This window comes from Mercenaria mercenaria, chromosome 3 (genome assembly GCF_021730395.1).
Source record: "Mercenaria mercenaria strain notata chromosome 3, MADL_Memer_1, whole genome shotgun sequence".
NCBI classification, from domain to species: Eukaryota; Metazoa; Mollusca; class Bivalvia; order Venerida; family Veneridae; genus Mercenaria; species Mercenaria mercenaria.
The window spans coordinates 80,718,602-80,735,012 of NC_069363.1; the positions used below are offsets into that span (position 1 = coordinate 80,718,602).

Sequence of the window (16,411 nt, forward strand, 5' to 3'; positions counted from 1 at the left end):
CCATTTTTTTAACAGAACTGTTCTTTTAGTGACTCTCTATCGCATTACTTTGAATTACCCCGTTTCGTTAAAAAACATGGCTACCACAGGACGTGGATACATTCCCATATTATATGTGTAGTAGAAACGTTTAGAAACTGCTTATCCGAATTTCAAACAAATGCTTCTTTGAGCAGATCTTTGCCAAGATATTCAATTCATTCCGATTCGTCAAAAGCATGGCCGATAGAGGCTAACAACACCATATAAACTGTTTGTCTGATAATGAAATAATCCCACAAATACTCCGTGTACCAAGATTATTAAAACTATATATATGTCATTATATGGCTACAAGAGGGCTTATTCACATTTCCTTATTATTAATATGCAAATAATGATAACTCTAAAAGTTGTGTCAGAAATTGCCAGCCGGAAACCAAGCCCACCCGTTTAGATCAATAGGGAACGCAAATCTATAAATCATTGAGTCGTGAGTTTGGTCTCCGTCCGAAATGTCTGTTCTCCGTGACGATGTGATATGAACTATTTTATCTACAATCAGTCCTCCTCAACCTCTGATTCATGTAGATAAGTTTGCAATCACTTGCGGAGAATAGGTTAGTACTGATAAAGAACCAAGGAACACTGGGTAAGTCAATTGCCCGCCGTAACATAACTGAAATTAGGTTGAAAAACGGCGCTAAACCAATAATTAAACAAACAAAACAAACACGCGAGAACTCTGGCGAAATTGGAGAGAACTTCATCGAACGTTTTCTTGATGATCCGCAACCAGACTTGTCATCACGATTCCACCTATAAATCATGATCCGCAGTGCGTTAGGATACTTGTCAGTAGATTGCTGTATGTAAAACTGTGAAAGTCGTTCCTGAATCTAAATGTTATTATAATGATTCTCTAACAAAATTGTTACCTGTCTGAATTTTGGTCGATTTACACAGAAATTCAAACCATGATTGATTGGTGACCATTCATGGGTAGGACTAGCCCGGGAAGCCGTTGATAATATTTGTGCTTTGTCAGAAGAAATAATACGTAATATCTATGCATTAAAGATCCGACTTAATTTGCGCTAATTAGTGTTTTGTTTATGTTTATTTTTGGTTTAACGCCGTTTTTCAACAGTATTTCAGTCATGTAACGGCGGGCAGTTAACCTAACCAGTATTCCTGGATTCTGTACCAGTACAAACCTGTTCTCCGCAAGTAACTGCCAACTTCCCCGCATGAATCAGAGGTGGAGGACTAATGATTTCAGACTCAATGTCGTTTATCAAATAGTCACGAAGAACATACGCTCCGCCCGAGGATCGAACTCACGACCCTGCGATCCGTAGACCAACGCTCTACCTACTGAGCTAAGCGGGCGGGCTAATTAGTGTAAATTGGCATTTATCGAGTTTCTGATATTATCAACGCCTGGGGAAATCTGAAGGAGTTTCCATGTCACAATTGATTATCAATTTTCTATAATAAGCCTAATTAACATGTGATTATATAATGCGCTTGTTTGAAACGAAAACGAGGCAATGCTGCCGAAAATTCGTCAATTTTCGTAGGTCACTAAGTCTGTATTTATATAACATCTTGATAGCTATGACGCAAACTTAAATTTACTGACATATTTAAAAGTTATTACAACTCGCTGGAAAAGCTATGGGGGGTACAAACTGGTATTTGTCTATGACCCGGAAATGTTCGGAAACCTTCGGAGGTACACGATTCCAATCTTTTTTTTCCGTGAGAATTCCGTTTCTATTTTTAGCCATGGATTATTGCTTTCAGAAGTTATCGTTCTTTATCAAACACCCGCATATTTCGCGTGTAATATAGGTGGCGCTACGGTCGGAAAACAGGTTTCCACAGGCTGTCAATTTGCAGGTAGAAAAAAGTTAGAAATTGTCAGACTGGATTCTCAGGCTAGGGTAGGACATTCCTGTGAGAGGCGAATAAAAAGTTCGGCATATTACTTTATTGCAAGATTTATAATTGTAACTTAAGTCCATGTACATTTGACACCTCCAATAACATACACTAGGAAATACAAGTAAAGATCACATCAAACTAGTATTCGTTAAGTACTTGCAAGTCCTGTAATTGTAACTTAAGTCCATTACACTTGTACATTTACCACCACCGATATCATACATTAACAAAGACATATGAATAAATACAAGTAAATATCACAACAAAATAGTAATATATCGCCACTGAAACCACAACCTCTGTGATTAGACTTGTCATACGTCAGAAATTTGCCGATTGAAGTTACTTATAGGTCCGCTTTCTTGTTTATTTCCTTGCGAATTATTTCTTTCTTTTTTATTTGCGTGCGAACTATTACTAGCAGATCCCACAGTTTTCAAAGCGTCAGATATTTGGTCTACTTTCCTGTCAATGTCAATTACAATCTTTAAACCTTCTAACTGATGCATGAACTGCGTGAGAGCGTCAGGCAGACCTTGAAGGCTCTGTGTACTCGGTAAGCTACTGTATGGTATTTCAAAATCTTCATGTGGGCCTTTACCTTTTTTAAGTAACTGCATTTCATCCAAGTCACTGGATATGTGTTTACGTTTAATTTCTTCTTGGTACTCCAAAACCATTTCTGTGAAATAAGTGTTTAATTTTAGAACGTTTTCCCGTAAATATTAAATTGTACGTGTAGATAATTAAACCTGACTCTTCTTAATATGTTTTCTTTTATATAAATCGTCTCTTTATGCTTTACAAAGACTTAATTTCCCTGATTAGGATCTTTGTGCTTTTTATTGCCATTGGATCTTTTTTAAAGGCCTAGATCTTGGCAGTGGACCGAGCGATTTCAGTCTTCATTAGCACAGTAGGGGGGATAATAACTTTCACCACATGGTTTCAATAAAGAGGAGGCATAGTAAGTCACCCATATACTTGTATCGACCATTTAAGGTTTTTTATCACACGTCGCGGGATTGTAATAAAACCATTAGATAAAAATGATAATACACTAGTGTAATAAAGCTTTGACGTCGATGTCGTTTATAGTATACGAGACGTTGGTCAAATTGACCTGTTTATGTGGTAAAGGAAAGAAGAAGTTTTTATATTTTAACAGGAAAAGCTAATATGTCATAAAAAGATATTACATTTTTTACTTTCAACTTAAAATTTCTTAAAGTACTTGAATAAAATTGATAAAATGCTCGGCAGAGCCTCGCATTTTATTATTTTATTCAACGACTTTAATAAATTGGATATGAAAAGACACTCATGTAATATCCTCTATTTAATTGTAAAAGCTAGCTCGGCTGCGAAACACTTTACAAAGGAAATAACTATGCAAACTTTGTTTACCTTTATAATTGCACATGTATATTTTGACCTTTGATAAAAGCTTTACCTGTTGATAATTTTGATTCGTATACTTTTATTCTTCCAAGTAGTTGCTCTGCGTCGTTCTCTTCTGACAGTTGTAACCACTTAACAAGAATATCTACACAAAAGGTTCTGTTGAGAGGTTTATCTCTACTTGATTCTTCGACTTGTATTGATTCTATCCTTTCCACATATACTTCTTTCTTCTTCGTTTGGTCAGCATCTTGTGATGTTTCTGACTTTTGTTTCTTACCCTCCAGAACTTCAACAAATTCTCTTATGGTGAGGCGATCTGCAAAACAGTTTTATTAAAGTTAGAATGGATGTGGTCTTTTTTGGCAGTGTATATTTTGTAAATTTCAACCATTATAGTTTCTAAGTTTTTATAATAAGGTAAAAACGAAACGAAACAAACAAAAAATGTATTTCTGCTTACTTAAAATTCTGTTTAAGTATACTAGTTAAGAATAGACAGGCAAATAATTATAGGACTAATTAAAGAAATTCGATCACAAAAGCTCACAGTTTTTTATTCTAAATTCACTTCTAAGTATCCATCCATTAACTTTTAAACCACAATTCCTAATTTTGTATTACAAAATATTATCCTGAATTCAACATTATGGCGTAACTGTCACATTCTTGGTCTGCTGAGATTGTTGGAATAGCCGAATAGTTAAAATGAATCTACCTAAAATGATTTTTGAAATACCTTACACTTAAGTTCTAACTTAGCCCTAAAAGTACGATTTTGCACATGTACAGTTGTATGCTGTGTAGATTAAAATCATTACCAAATTTATTCAGTAGTCTTGCAACAGCAGCCTCAGCTGCCAGCGGCAAGTCTTTCCTGCTCTTTGAAGATATTATATGCTTTTTTAACTGTTTTATGCCGTCTGTAAGGATACGTTCATCAGATCTGTCTGACGTCAAGAACTCCAACAACTCTTTGTCTCGACCAAGTCTTTTAGAAGTTGTCTTGTCATGTTTAAGGTTTTGGAGTATTCTTTGTAGAGAATCTTTTATCTCTTTCAGCAAAACCTATGGTAAAATGTAAGAAAGCATTTATCATACATATTGTAATCGCACTGCATCAAAAGACGATTCTTTTGAAAGTATGACTTTTAATATTGTTGCAAAATTTACAAGTAAACATTGTTTGAAACACTTGACTGTTATATTAATTAAATATATACAATATACCTGTAGATAAAGTCACATTGAGCATCTTGGAAAACAGTTTGTTATATTTAACAACAGATAAATTTTAATAGGCTTACCTCATCACTACGCACTTTCATTTCCAGTTCTTTCCTTTTAATCATATGGTCTTCTATAGATACACACAATTTGTCTGCCAATTCTTTCCACTGTGCCATAATATCTTGTTTGATGATATTCGACTCTCCAACTTGAAGATTTTTGTAAGACCCTGTTACATACACTTTAGCCCGGCTGTCTTCCAAAAGTTTTGAAAAATGATGTGTAAATTTCCAGTGTTCCTGATATAAAAAGATAATTATAAAACTTAATTAAAATAGTAACTATTACTTTACAAGCATATACTAGCGTGCATGTGTACTGCGCAAGTACATGCCATGCATTATTTCTAGCTCTATTATTACTGTTACTAAAGTTGGTGTTATTTTTGAGTTTGTGGACCTATTTATTGGTTTTGTTTGTAACAATGTTCTCTTTGGCATAGGGTCTCATCATGAAATGCTAGGATGTCCTAAATATTCAATGATTGGGTTTAGAGATCCATCAACCAGCTCTGCAAAACAGTATTAAGATGGGTAAAACTATATATAAAGCGGATTTCCGTTGCTGTGTATTTGAATATTTTAGACATCTTAAGCACCGTCTCTTAACAATAATTTTGCCCATAGAGCATGTATTATGCAAAAAAACAACAACAATTTACACAATTGAACATGGGGCCTTCGTGGCTGAGTGGTTCATGTGAGGAAATCATCCAGCTGACATTGTGGAAATTCGGTGGTTATACCCAGGTACAGACCCGTGCTTTAAATAATGCTCAGATGGGACCTTGAGTCTTCCTCCACCATGAAAAGCTAGAAAGATGGCATATTACATATCACTGTATCTGGATGACGTTACACATTTGAACAATGCATCCATAAATAACTGGAAAATAGAAACGATTAACATTGATGTCATTATAGAATAGAAACCTGTATCTTTTGTAATATCTTTAAAACTTTGCTCACCCAAGGGCAGTGTAAACTTGAATTTGTTTTTAGTTCAGATAGTTTAAACGACAATTTGTTTAGCAAAAGTATTACATTTTAATCAGTAAATTAATTAGAAAACTGATGATAAACACCTTTAGAATGAAATTTTTTTGTAGCGAAAATCAATGTTTGAATTTTTTATTTCGGTTGTGAAATTATCGCACTTATAAAACAGACTCAATGTTCAATTTATTTCTAAATAAATGTAAGAAACGAATGCGTAGTACTAGACATTTACGAATTAAGTGTACGTGGACTGTGACCACCTAAGACGATCGATTTTTCAAGAGGACCGTCTCAACATGATAATTTTAATTTATGTGTGGTAGGAAAACATTCCAATAATGATGGTAAGGTCTGGCTTATTATGTTACCGCACAGGATAAGATTTGGATTTGTCTGTCCGTCTGTCTGTTCGCCAGAGAGGTGTTTTGAAGTATATGATCTAGCGTCATAACACTTTCCCGAAAGGTTTTTCAATATTATAAGTTGCTCATCTGCGACAAAGTTGAAAAGATGAGCTTATCTGTTCGCAATGTATCCGTATTCCATCGTCGTCGTCGTCCGAAATGAAAATAAATCTTAACTGGGTTAGCTGGGATCAAAATGTAGGTCAGCAGGTAAAACATTGTGAAAACTGTAGAAAACGTATTATCTTGCGTCTCCATTGCTTTGTTGTTATTATACGCCCGAAGGAACGTATTTTGGTGTTCGTCTGACCGTCTGTCTGTCTGTGTGTCCGTCTTAGGGGTCAAAGGTCATATAACTTTGTTTCGAGTGCGATGTGTAACTCTTAAACTGCTTGAAGGATTAAAAAAAAACTTGGCACAAATGTTCACCACATTGAGACGACGTGCAGAGCACATAGCTCGCTTCAAGGTAAAGGTAACACTTAGAGGTTAAAGGTCACATGACTTTGTTTTGTGTTTATGTTGCTTTGCATTGCGGTGCTCTTGTTTTTATTTGGCAGATTCTTTTTCGTTGTTCACTTACAATACTTTTTATTGAATTACTTCCCTTTTATGTTACTAGAAATAGGTTATTTTGTAACTATTTTATTATTAGCCGTAGGTAAAAACCGAGACCACTTTTCTTTGGTACAACATGGATGGTACCTGCAAAGTTAAGGTGTATTTTGACACATCTGTACCTGTTAATAATTTTAGTGGACTAAGAGTTTTTCGGGGAATTTCTTCCCTTTGTTGTCATTTTCCTTAGGACTTTGACCTTTGGGGGCCTCCGTGGCCGAGTGGTTAATGTTGCTGACTTCAAATCACTTGCCCCTCATCGATGTGGGTTCGAGCCTCACTCGTGGCGTTGAATTCTTCATGTGAGGAAGCCATCCAGCTGGCTTACGGAAGGTCGGTGGTTCTACCCAGGTGCCTGCTCGTGATGTAATAATGCACGGAGGGGCCCCTGGGGTCTTCCTCCACCATTAAAGCTGGAAAGTCGCCATATGACCTATCATGTGTCGGTGCGACGTTAAATCAAAAAAAAAAATATATCAAAAACTTTTACCCAAAATTCTAAGTTAAAAAGGGACATAACTCTGTCAAAATTCAAATCACAGTTATGAGGATTGTTTTTCCTGGTGTAGACTTCGATAGTAAATAACTATTTTAAGTTTCAAGTCAGTAGCTTTGAAAGTAACAGAAATATTTGACTTTATCAAAAACTATCACCAAAAATGCTAAATTAGAAAGGGGCATAATTCTGTAAAAATTCAATCAGAGTTATGTGGATTGTTCTTCCTTGTGTAGACTTTGATAGTAAATAAGTATTTTAAGTTTCAAGTCAATAGCTTTGACAGCAACAGAGATATTTGACTTTATCAAAAATTTTAACCAACGGAGACGCCGACGCCGATGCCGGAGCGAATGCAATAGCTCTACTTTTTCTTCGAAAAGCCGAGCTAAAAACAGGCACATCCAAATTTTATATCACCTACCGCATAGTGATGATATAATAACTCAAACCCTATTGCAGTTATAAACTATTTTTCATATCGCGCATAATATAATTAAACTATGTTGAGACGGTCCCCTTGAAAAATCTATCGCCTTAGGTGTCCACAGTCCACGTAGACTTAATCCGTAAATGTCTAATATGATTGATATTTAACGACTCGGAAACGATAATTAAATGTTAGTTGTTCATTTAACGAACGTTTCTGTAGGGTACAAAAATATTTGTTTATTCCAATAAAGGGACTCTTACACTGGCCATATTACTGTTCAGTGCAATAGAACCATTCTAGTTGTTGTGTAATTTTTTGAATACATACATACATACAACTATAATTTGCATTTGTCAGATCAAATAATTGAACTGCCAAACTGAACAAAACGTTCTCGTGCAATACCAATAAATACTTTTTGCTTATTATGTTCATCACCAACCTCTTGAACACAATTACTTTGTAATGTTTATATGAATTAAATGAAATCCGTATTCGTCATTAAATGTTGCAAAACAGTTTGAAATCAATTAAAACATTATAACAAGGCAGGTTTTGTCTTCCATACACATAGCTTACCGTTCGTTCTTTTGTTAGCTCTTCCATTTGCTTACGTTTCTCTTCCTCTAATTTTGCTTTCTCTCCATCGAACTCTATTCTCAACGTTTGCTTCTCCTGTCTTGACTTTTCAAGTTTTGAAGATAGACTTGATTTCTCTTCCCTAAGTATGGCTTTTTCAGCATCAAAATCTGTTTTTAATTTGAAGATTTCCTGTTTCGTCATTTCCATTTCTCTGTATAGGTTTGTTTTTTCCCTTTCGCTTTTTTCAAGCTGATTTTGCAAATAAAATTTGTCTTTATTCAGCTGACTATTTTCTGCATTGACATCTTTCAAGTTTACCTCAACCATATTCTTGGATGCATCTAAAACTATGATTTCCTGTTCTAACTGCTTCCTTGTTTTCTTTTTTACAGCTTCCCTTTTCTCTTGCAGACTCACAGAGTGGATGAGTTCATACGAATGTGACTCACCTTTATGGTGCACTCGTTCAGATGTTACAGATTTTGATCTTTTTCGAGCTTTTTTCCCTGTATTTGATTTCGGACCATCCGCCATAACTGTTCCGCTTCTTTTCTTTATAATTCCGTAATAGTGTATTAAATCACCACTGAATCTTTGAGCTTGAAATTGGATTAAATATACTTTATAACAAAGAATGATGTTAGTAATTTTCTATGTAGTCTGTAAAAATCTTTAAACAAAATATTAAATAACATGAATAAAATTCGAATAGTTTTTGTGAAAAATATCATTTATTTTGTATAAATCAGAATAAAGACACAATTCAGTTCTTTAAACTTCAAAATTTACCTTTAAATAAAACGAATAAAGACGCACATGTTGATATATAGTCTCAACTTAATTAAATATGTAATAATCGTACCTGTAATTCTGCAAATTAAACAAAACTGTTTTAAAATAATAGTCTATAGCAAACAATTGATCCTTCGTATACGGGTCAGTTTCTTGAAGAACTTCAATGGTTTTATGCAGGATATCGATACTCAAAAATATGATATACTTGAAATCGAAACTGCAAGGTAATCAATATATAAATATAGTATTTGCAAAACGTTGTTTATTTCATAATATTATGATATGATCACCTCATACCAAATTGATTTTTAGAAATATAAGGAACATTTGATTAGATCCTTGCTTTGGCAGTGCCGTGTTGCGATAGTAAATAGCCCTTCCGAATTTGACTCAGTTCAGTTATTATTATGGACTCCATTTAATGTTTCTATATAAGTGCCGCTTAATCCGGTGCCAGGGGGTAGGGAATGAGGGATGTTGCATAATACATTACCAGATGCAATCAAAATGAAAAGATGGAAAACTACACGTCGCCCAACTCGACATTAATAAAAATGTTGCAAGGTCTGTTTGAATGCGCCTACTATTATTTCGATTGTACATGCATTCTTTGCTTCCAAAGGATCTTATAGGTTTGGTAATTTGCAAAACAACGAATATAAAAATATCAAAATTATCTGTAAGTATATGTACATTTTATATCAATTGCTTATACGTCTTCGAAAGTATGACATGTCTGTCTATAGCGCAATGAAATAGTACAAGGACTGTCAACTCAAACACATTGCAATTCTCCTTCTTTGCTAAATACTGTACCCTCTATATGACGGAAGCACCATAAGATAATAAATTCATTAAAGAACTCTGTACATCCTTATAAAGTATGCAGTGGCTACATGTAGAGTATGCAATGGCTACATCCCTGTAGAGCTGTAGACTATGCAATGGCTACATGCATGTAGAGTATGCAATGGCATCGTTCCCGTCCACTATGCAATAAATTAATCTAATAACAACAATGACAAAATATATGTGTAACAACAGTGAGTCCAACTACAGAGAGACTTTCAGCACGGTGCTATAAACACAACTAGATCATGGGATTGCCCGACTCGTTTCTGTCTCTATATTTGGTTTGCAATATTTACTAAAAAGAATTTATCGTCATATTTCTGCCAACTACATATTCGCTTAATAGTGTAGATTATATTGCCATTCAAATGTTATATATTGTGATGTTAATGTGGCAAGTAGAAAATTTGTATTACCCGGGTAATTTTTCAAACTGCCTGTTAGTGCCCATTTCTACTCACATATTTAAGTTCATGTTGCGAAGCCAGTCAGTTGGGTAAATAAAAGCAGTGCAAGGGAAACTCGCATATGCGTTATCTGTTTAAGTTTTTTACTAAATACATTTATTTTTGTCGACATCACTTAATTAACTGACTAAAAATCAGGATATCTTGACGAATGTTACTTTAAATAGAAAGTTACAGCTTATATCTGGCCTCAAGAGCGCTACGAGTTTCGTTCGGGTAGGTTTTCTGTCGAATTTTGGCAAACTCGTACGGCGTCCGCACGGACATCGTTAATTCGTACGACCGTCGTACGGATATTTTGAACTCGTAGAGGGCCCGGAATGTTTCACGGAGCTTCCGAATTATTTACTAGCTCGTAGAGATTTTCGAAGTTAGGAGCTGCTCGCAAGAGCTCCATACGGGTACCGCACGGGCCCCGGAGGAGCTCGTACGGGCATCGCACGGATTTGGAACACTGCAAAGCTTGCTGATGCTCGCACGACTATCGTAGGGGACTCGCACGGTCAATGTACGATGTCCATACGATATTAAAGACACCGTACTGAGAACGTGCGATGTCTGCACGGGGCTCGCCACCGTACGAGCGCCGTACGAGCCAACGGACATCGCACGAGGTACGGTCGGGATCCTTGCGAGTTCCTTACGACTTTTCTGCGATGTCCATACGGATATCCTACAATTGAAAATGCAACTTTTTCAGACGTCGCCAAACTGGTTTATTCTTATCGCACGGACACCGTGCGGACATCGTACGAGTGCCGTGCGAAAGCAGTACAAACTCGCGAGCACCACACGAGGTATGTCCGGGCTCCCTGCGAGCTCCGCACGACTTGTCTACGATGACCGTACGGATATCCTACTACTGCATCATCTAAAGATCGCACGGGACCCGTAGGTACTGTGACCAGACGATACGATCGTACAGAGACCGTAAGGATTCTAAAATTGGTGGACTCGTACCATTTTTTACAACTGTACGGACATCGTACGGTTTTGTCACCGAGGCATAAGCGAGTTAGTGAATTTAGCACCATTTGTTTACAAAAAAATATAAAGCTCTCTAATGCGATTATAACGTGATATCAGTTTGATATCAGTTTGGTGCAAATAAGAAGAAATTTAGCAGCAATCTATCTTATACTTGAAAAACAATTATCTAAAAGTTTAGTAATAGTTCGTCCGAAAGCATGCGCCTTGCTCGGATGACATGAAAATTTATCAAAGAGATTAAACTTACAAGTATCAATATGAAGACAGTGTTCCATTTCAATGGCAAATACAAATCATTTTGAAATCTTAATGTAAAAACATAGCAGATTGCCACGTTGGGTACAAGTTGGATTTACTGGTCGGAGTTTGTAAGCCTGATCGGGATATAGCAAACATGATTTAAATAGAGACAAATACAAAAGAAGAAGTCATGCATCGCAAAGTACGCCCACAGCAAAAAGAAGCTGTAACGGAAAAAAAATGTTGTATGGAATGTAAGTATGCCTAAGACCACAGTTGTTTTACTATATGTTCTGTATAGACAGTATACACTATTGCAATTTTGCCTGCATTCCATCCACGGACAAAATATGCTGGCACAGGAATTGTGCCAAGACATTCAACCGATTGATTGTTTGACTTATTGGCTCAGACACCTTTTATTCAACATTACATCAGTTGATTTACCAGATCAATATTCCTGATTCACAACATAATTTTTTGAATAAACTTAAACCTGATTTTTGTGCTATGCATGTAACTGACAATTTATCAATGTATCTCAGAGACGGATGACGAATGGCACACTATCTCCTGTCACAGCCCACCGCGCCCGTGCTTTCTATTCATAGCCTTGTGCTCCAGTTTAAAAAAAAGTCATGCTTTCCCAGCCTGATTATTTCCAGGTTTTCTAGGGCAAACTATTATTCAAGCGATCTTTTTATTTAACGCCATATTTTTCGACTGTAACGGTTATGCAAAGCCAGCCAGTTACCTTAAAACATGTTTATGGATTCAGCACTATTACTGACTTGCCCTCTGCATATAACTGACAACTTCTCCACGTGACTGACATGTGGAGGATGAATGACACCAAATACAACTGTTTTCTGAGCCCGGATATCGAACTCGTCACATATTCATTCGAAGACCTAGCTGCCAAGGCGGACTGGCTGTTTAGTCATTTGCCTTCCTATTTTTTGTATAGATTTGCATTAGTGAAAGAGCTGTACAAAACAATTTTAGATATAAGCAGCTGCAGTTTATAAAGGTTCAACATGCACATCATAATTTTGTTGTTAGTTATCAAAACTTCCTACCGCACATGATAATATTCAAACCCATTTTACTTCTGCATGCCACGTTCTCCGACGACCCTTCTATACTATACATGTCCCTGACACATCTGAAGCCTTCATCAAAGTTTTCTCGTCATTTTTACAAGAGAATGTATACTGTAAATTACCATGCGGTAAGCCTCCGGGTCGGTATGCTTTGCGACTCGGCATCACGCATTACACGGGCTCAGGTTAGTATAGCGATGCCTACCTCCACTTCGGTCAGTATTTATTACATATTCAGTGTAAGCCCATCCGCTTAGCTCAGTAGGGAGGATCGCGCGGTCGTGAGTTCGATCCCCTGGTGAAGTGTATGTTCTACATTTCGATTTGATACAGAAAAAATTTGTCCTTCACCTCTGATCCATGTGGGAACTTTGCAGATACTTGCGGAGAACAGGTTTGTACTGCTAGAGAATCCAGAAACACTGGTTAAGTTAACTAACTGCCCACCGTTACATAACTGAAATACTGTTGAAACCCAAAATAACAAACGTTTTCAATGAGGCATTTTGGTGAGCTTAAGTAATTCAACGTTTGCTTGTCTTACCTTTCGATATATAGTATAATTGCTGTTATCAATATAGCTTACCCGCATTTACCATTCGAAGTCGTTTAGTGTCTTTGTTGTTTTTAAGAAAGTGTATGTCAGTAAGTCTTACTGAAATGTGTTTTGTTTGTTTTTCCTAGTATGGGTTCATCAATATCTAAATAATGTATCGACGGCCAGTTAGCCTGACCAGGTTCCTCCATTTCGTAACAACTGCCTAGATCTTTTAATTAACTTCCGTCCAAACATGGATGAAATACAGGAGTCAATTTAATTTAAACGATCTTAATTACAGCATTAGAAAGCACATTTACTTTGCTCGAAAATCGAACTTTATATAATACACCTATCACACTACGGGCGGAGACAGGCCAAGATAACCCGCTGTGGATTGCCTCGAAATAATTATGTAACCACATTTTGAATAAAGTTTTTTTCCAAGTTTTCCGAATAAATGACGTTAGCCATAACTTCCAGTTTACCAAACAAGTTTAAATAGCAATCTTTCGATCTTCCTTAAAGGTAGATCTGATGACAGCCCATTCAAATTCATCAATTCCAATGTTGCTATTTTTATTTCCACGAGTCTATTTGTTTGTTTGTTTGTGTATTTTGGGTTTAACGCCATTTTTCAACAGTATTTCAGTCATGTAACGGCGGGCAGTTAACCTAACCAGTGTTCCTGGAATCTGTACCAGTACAAACCTGTTCTCCGCAAGTAACTGCCAACTTCCCCACATGAATTATCAGAGGTTGAGGACAAATGATTTCAGATACAATGTCTTTTATCAAATCGTCAAGGAGAACATACGCCCCGCTCGAGGATCGAACTCGCGACCCCGCGATCCGTAATCATACGCTCTCCTTACTAAGTTAAGCGGGCGGGCCTCCAAAATAAAAATAGGAACTATCAAACGACTCGTTTCAACAAGCGTTTGGCTAAAATGGACTGAACAAATCATATTTCTTTACAATAAGTTTCATTATGTTATGAATATAAGAACATCAGATTTTGTTTCTTTAACAAAAGAGAAATCAAGAGAAAACCACGCCAGAATCGGAATCGAACCCTGGAATAAATATTTTCCTGCCTTCATCACCAATACACCATAGAGAAACACGTACTTATCGATGGTAAATATAAAGCTTTATGATTAAGGCAGTTTACCTCCGGTACCCCTTACAAACGCTTTTCAATTTTGAATAGAAAAACAAGGTAAAGGTAAATTTTATTTAAAGATCGCTTTGTGAAACAATGAACATAAGCTCTGTAGAGCTTTTGGGCGACCCTTTTGTAAAAACAGTTAAATCCAGTTAAACCTCCAGCAATTTGCTTGTACCCATTTACAACTGGGTCAACTGAGGTAATCGTGATGAAGTGTCTTGCCCAATTGTAGTAGCCAGGAATCGAACCCAGGGCCTTCACGTCCGTAGGAAAGCGTCTTAGCCCTCTCGACCAATGCGTCCACTAAGCTAATTCTCTATAAGCTTTCCTATTAGAATTATAAACCCGTATATCGAAAACTGGAATCCCAGGTTAAATATAGATTTTTTAAAACTTCAACTTTCACTTTCAAAACGCAAGTCTCTGCAGCCCGTCGTCAGATCCAATGCGTAGCGTTAACTGGAGATGATTTTAATCAGACTGTGTCACAAGTAGACCCAATTAAAATACAGTGCATTTCCCCCTTATGTTTTTCATTGGACATTGATTAACGGCACTGCTGTAGATTGTTACAAGTAATATAGATTGTGTAGATAACATAAGTACACAGTCCCTGGGGACATCCCGTGTGCAAAAAAGTCTAACGGCTGATTTTTATATTAATGTTTAGATAAATGTGTAAAGTGTCAGATAAGTTAAGGTGGAGTTGCGGCATCATGGTACGTTTTTAAAAATCAAAGATGGCGTCCAAAATGGCCGCCAAAATTATGAAAAAGCACAATTTTTTAGTAAAACTTTTATGGAAATTCGAATAGTTCAATCCCGAAGTTCAAAAACAATAGCAAACACATTCTGACACCAAATAAAGTCATTTTTCTCAAATGTGTTTACATTTATTGAAAAAAATTGAAAAATATTCTTCAAAATAATGCGAAAAAATGACTAAAAAACTGATGCAGTTGTATATTTTCATTTCTTATATTTATAGTTTCAATGATATTTACATTTTTTTAGTTTACGATGTAAGTGCCATGAATTTTCTTTATATTAATATCATTTTTATTGTATATGGGCGCAGGCCTGCTAGTCCGTTGTCATTTTAAGTGGGTGGAAATATAAAAATTAATCCCAAATTTGCTTTTAAGACGCTAGCTACAGTTTCGTAATGTTTTTCTCAATAATAGATTTTGATGAAATGGTTTGTATTAAAAGATCATGTTATGATGTATTGAAAAATGAAATAAAAATACTAGGTCATCAGCTTTGTTTCAATTTAATTTGCCCCTAGATATGGTGCTATTTTAAACATTTTTCAAAATTTCTGTAATCCTAAAATATATTTCAGTAAAGTACAATAATCAGCATAAATTTGATTATCTAAGCATTTTTATAATGGAAAACAATATATCTATTTGAAACATGCTCAGAGAAATCAAAAGAACATGATTTTGTAAAGAAAGGAATACTTGTTAAGCAGACCCAAGGGCTATTTTTGCATATTTTTGTCAGTTTTAAGTTGGTACTTCTGCCATTTTATCTAGTTTCACATAATAGAATTTAATCAAACTCTGCAAATACCTTTGGTTATGTCTACCTAATCTAAAACAAAAGAAAATTGATAGGTCACCATATTAGATTTCGCTTAAATCAAATTACAACGAGGTGGGGTGTGGCGGGCATTTATACAACGCAGGTTGGCACGAAATACTCTTTCAGTGTTTGAGCAAATGACTTAGAAATGTATATATAAAATTATCAAACGACAGGTTTCTTAATAAGCGGATTTTAAGGCGTTTCTGAAGCATTTTGATGGTATAGAACGATGAAAGTTTCCGCCTTTTTTTTTTAACAAAACCTATAGTTTACGAATGTACGGTACGGGATTAGAAACAGCTGTGACTCAATGCAGAGTAAGAGCGTTGGTATAAATAACAGACTCCAGTATATGTCGGATTGAAGCAATTTGAACTAAAAGTACTTTAAATGTATATATTTTGTAACCATGGTGATACTTACCCTAACCTTTAGTCAGTATATTATACATTTTGTACATTAAATGCATGCGAACATACAATAATTTGCGATTTTTTGCCGTACGCGACAT

At 35.9% G+C, this 16,411-nt stretch overlaps 1 protein-coding gene across 1 annotated transcript; it reads right to left on the reverse strand.

Moving 5' to 3' along the window:
- Positions 1-1,944: 1,944 nt before the first annotated feature.
- LOC123523410 (trichohyalin-like) lies at positions 1,945-8,896 on the reverse strand. The gene is made up of 5 exons (XM_053539032.1): positions 8,149-8,896; positions 4,638-4,859; positions 4,152-4,398; positions 3,383-3,649; positions 1,945-2,611 (listed from the first exon to the last, which is right to left on the reverse strand). Exons 1-5 carry the CDS (start codon positions 8,683-8,685, stop codon positions 2,244-2,246), a joined length of 1,641 nt encoding a protein of 546 aa, XP_053395007.1. The 5' UTR covers positions 8,686-8,896; the 3' UTR covers positions 1,945-2,243.
- Positions 8,897-16,411: the final 7,515 nt, after the last annotated feature.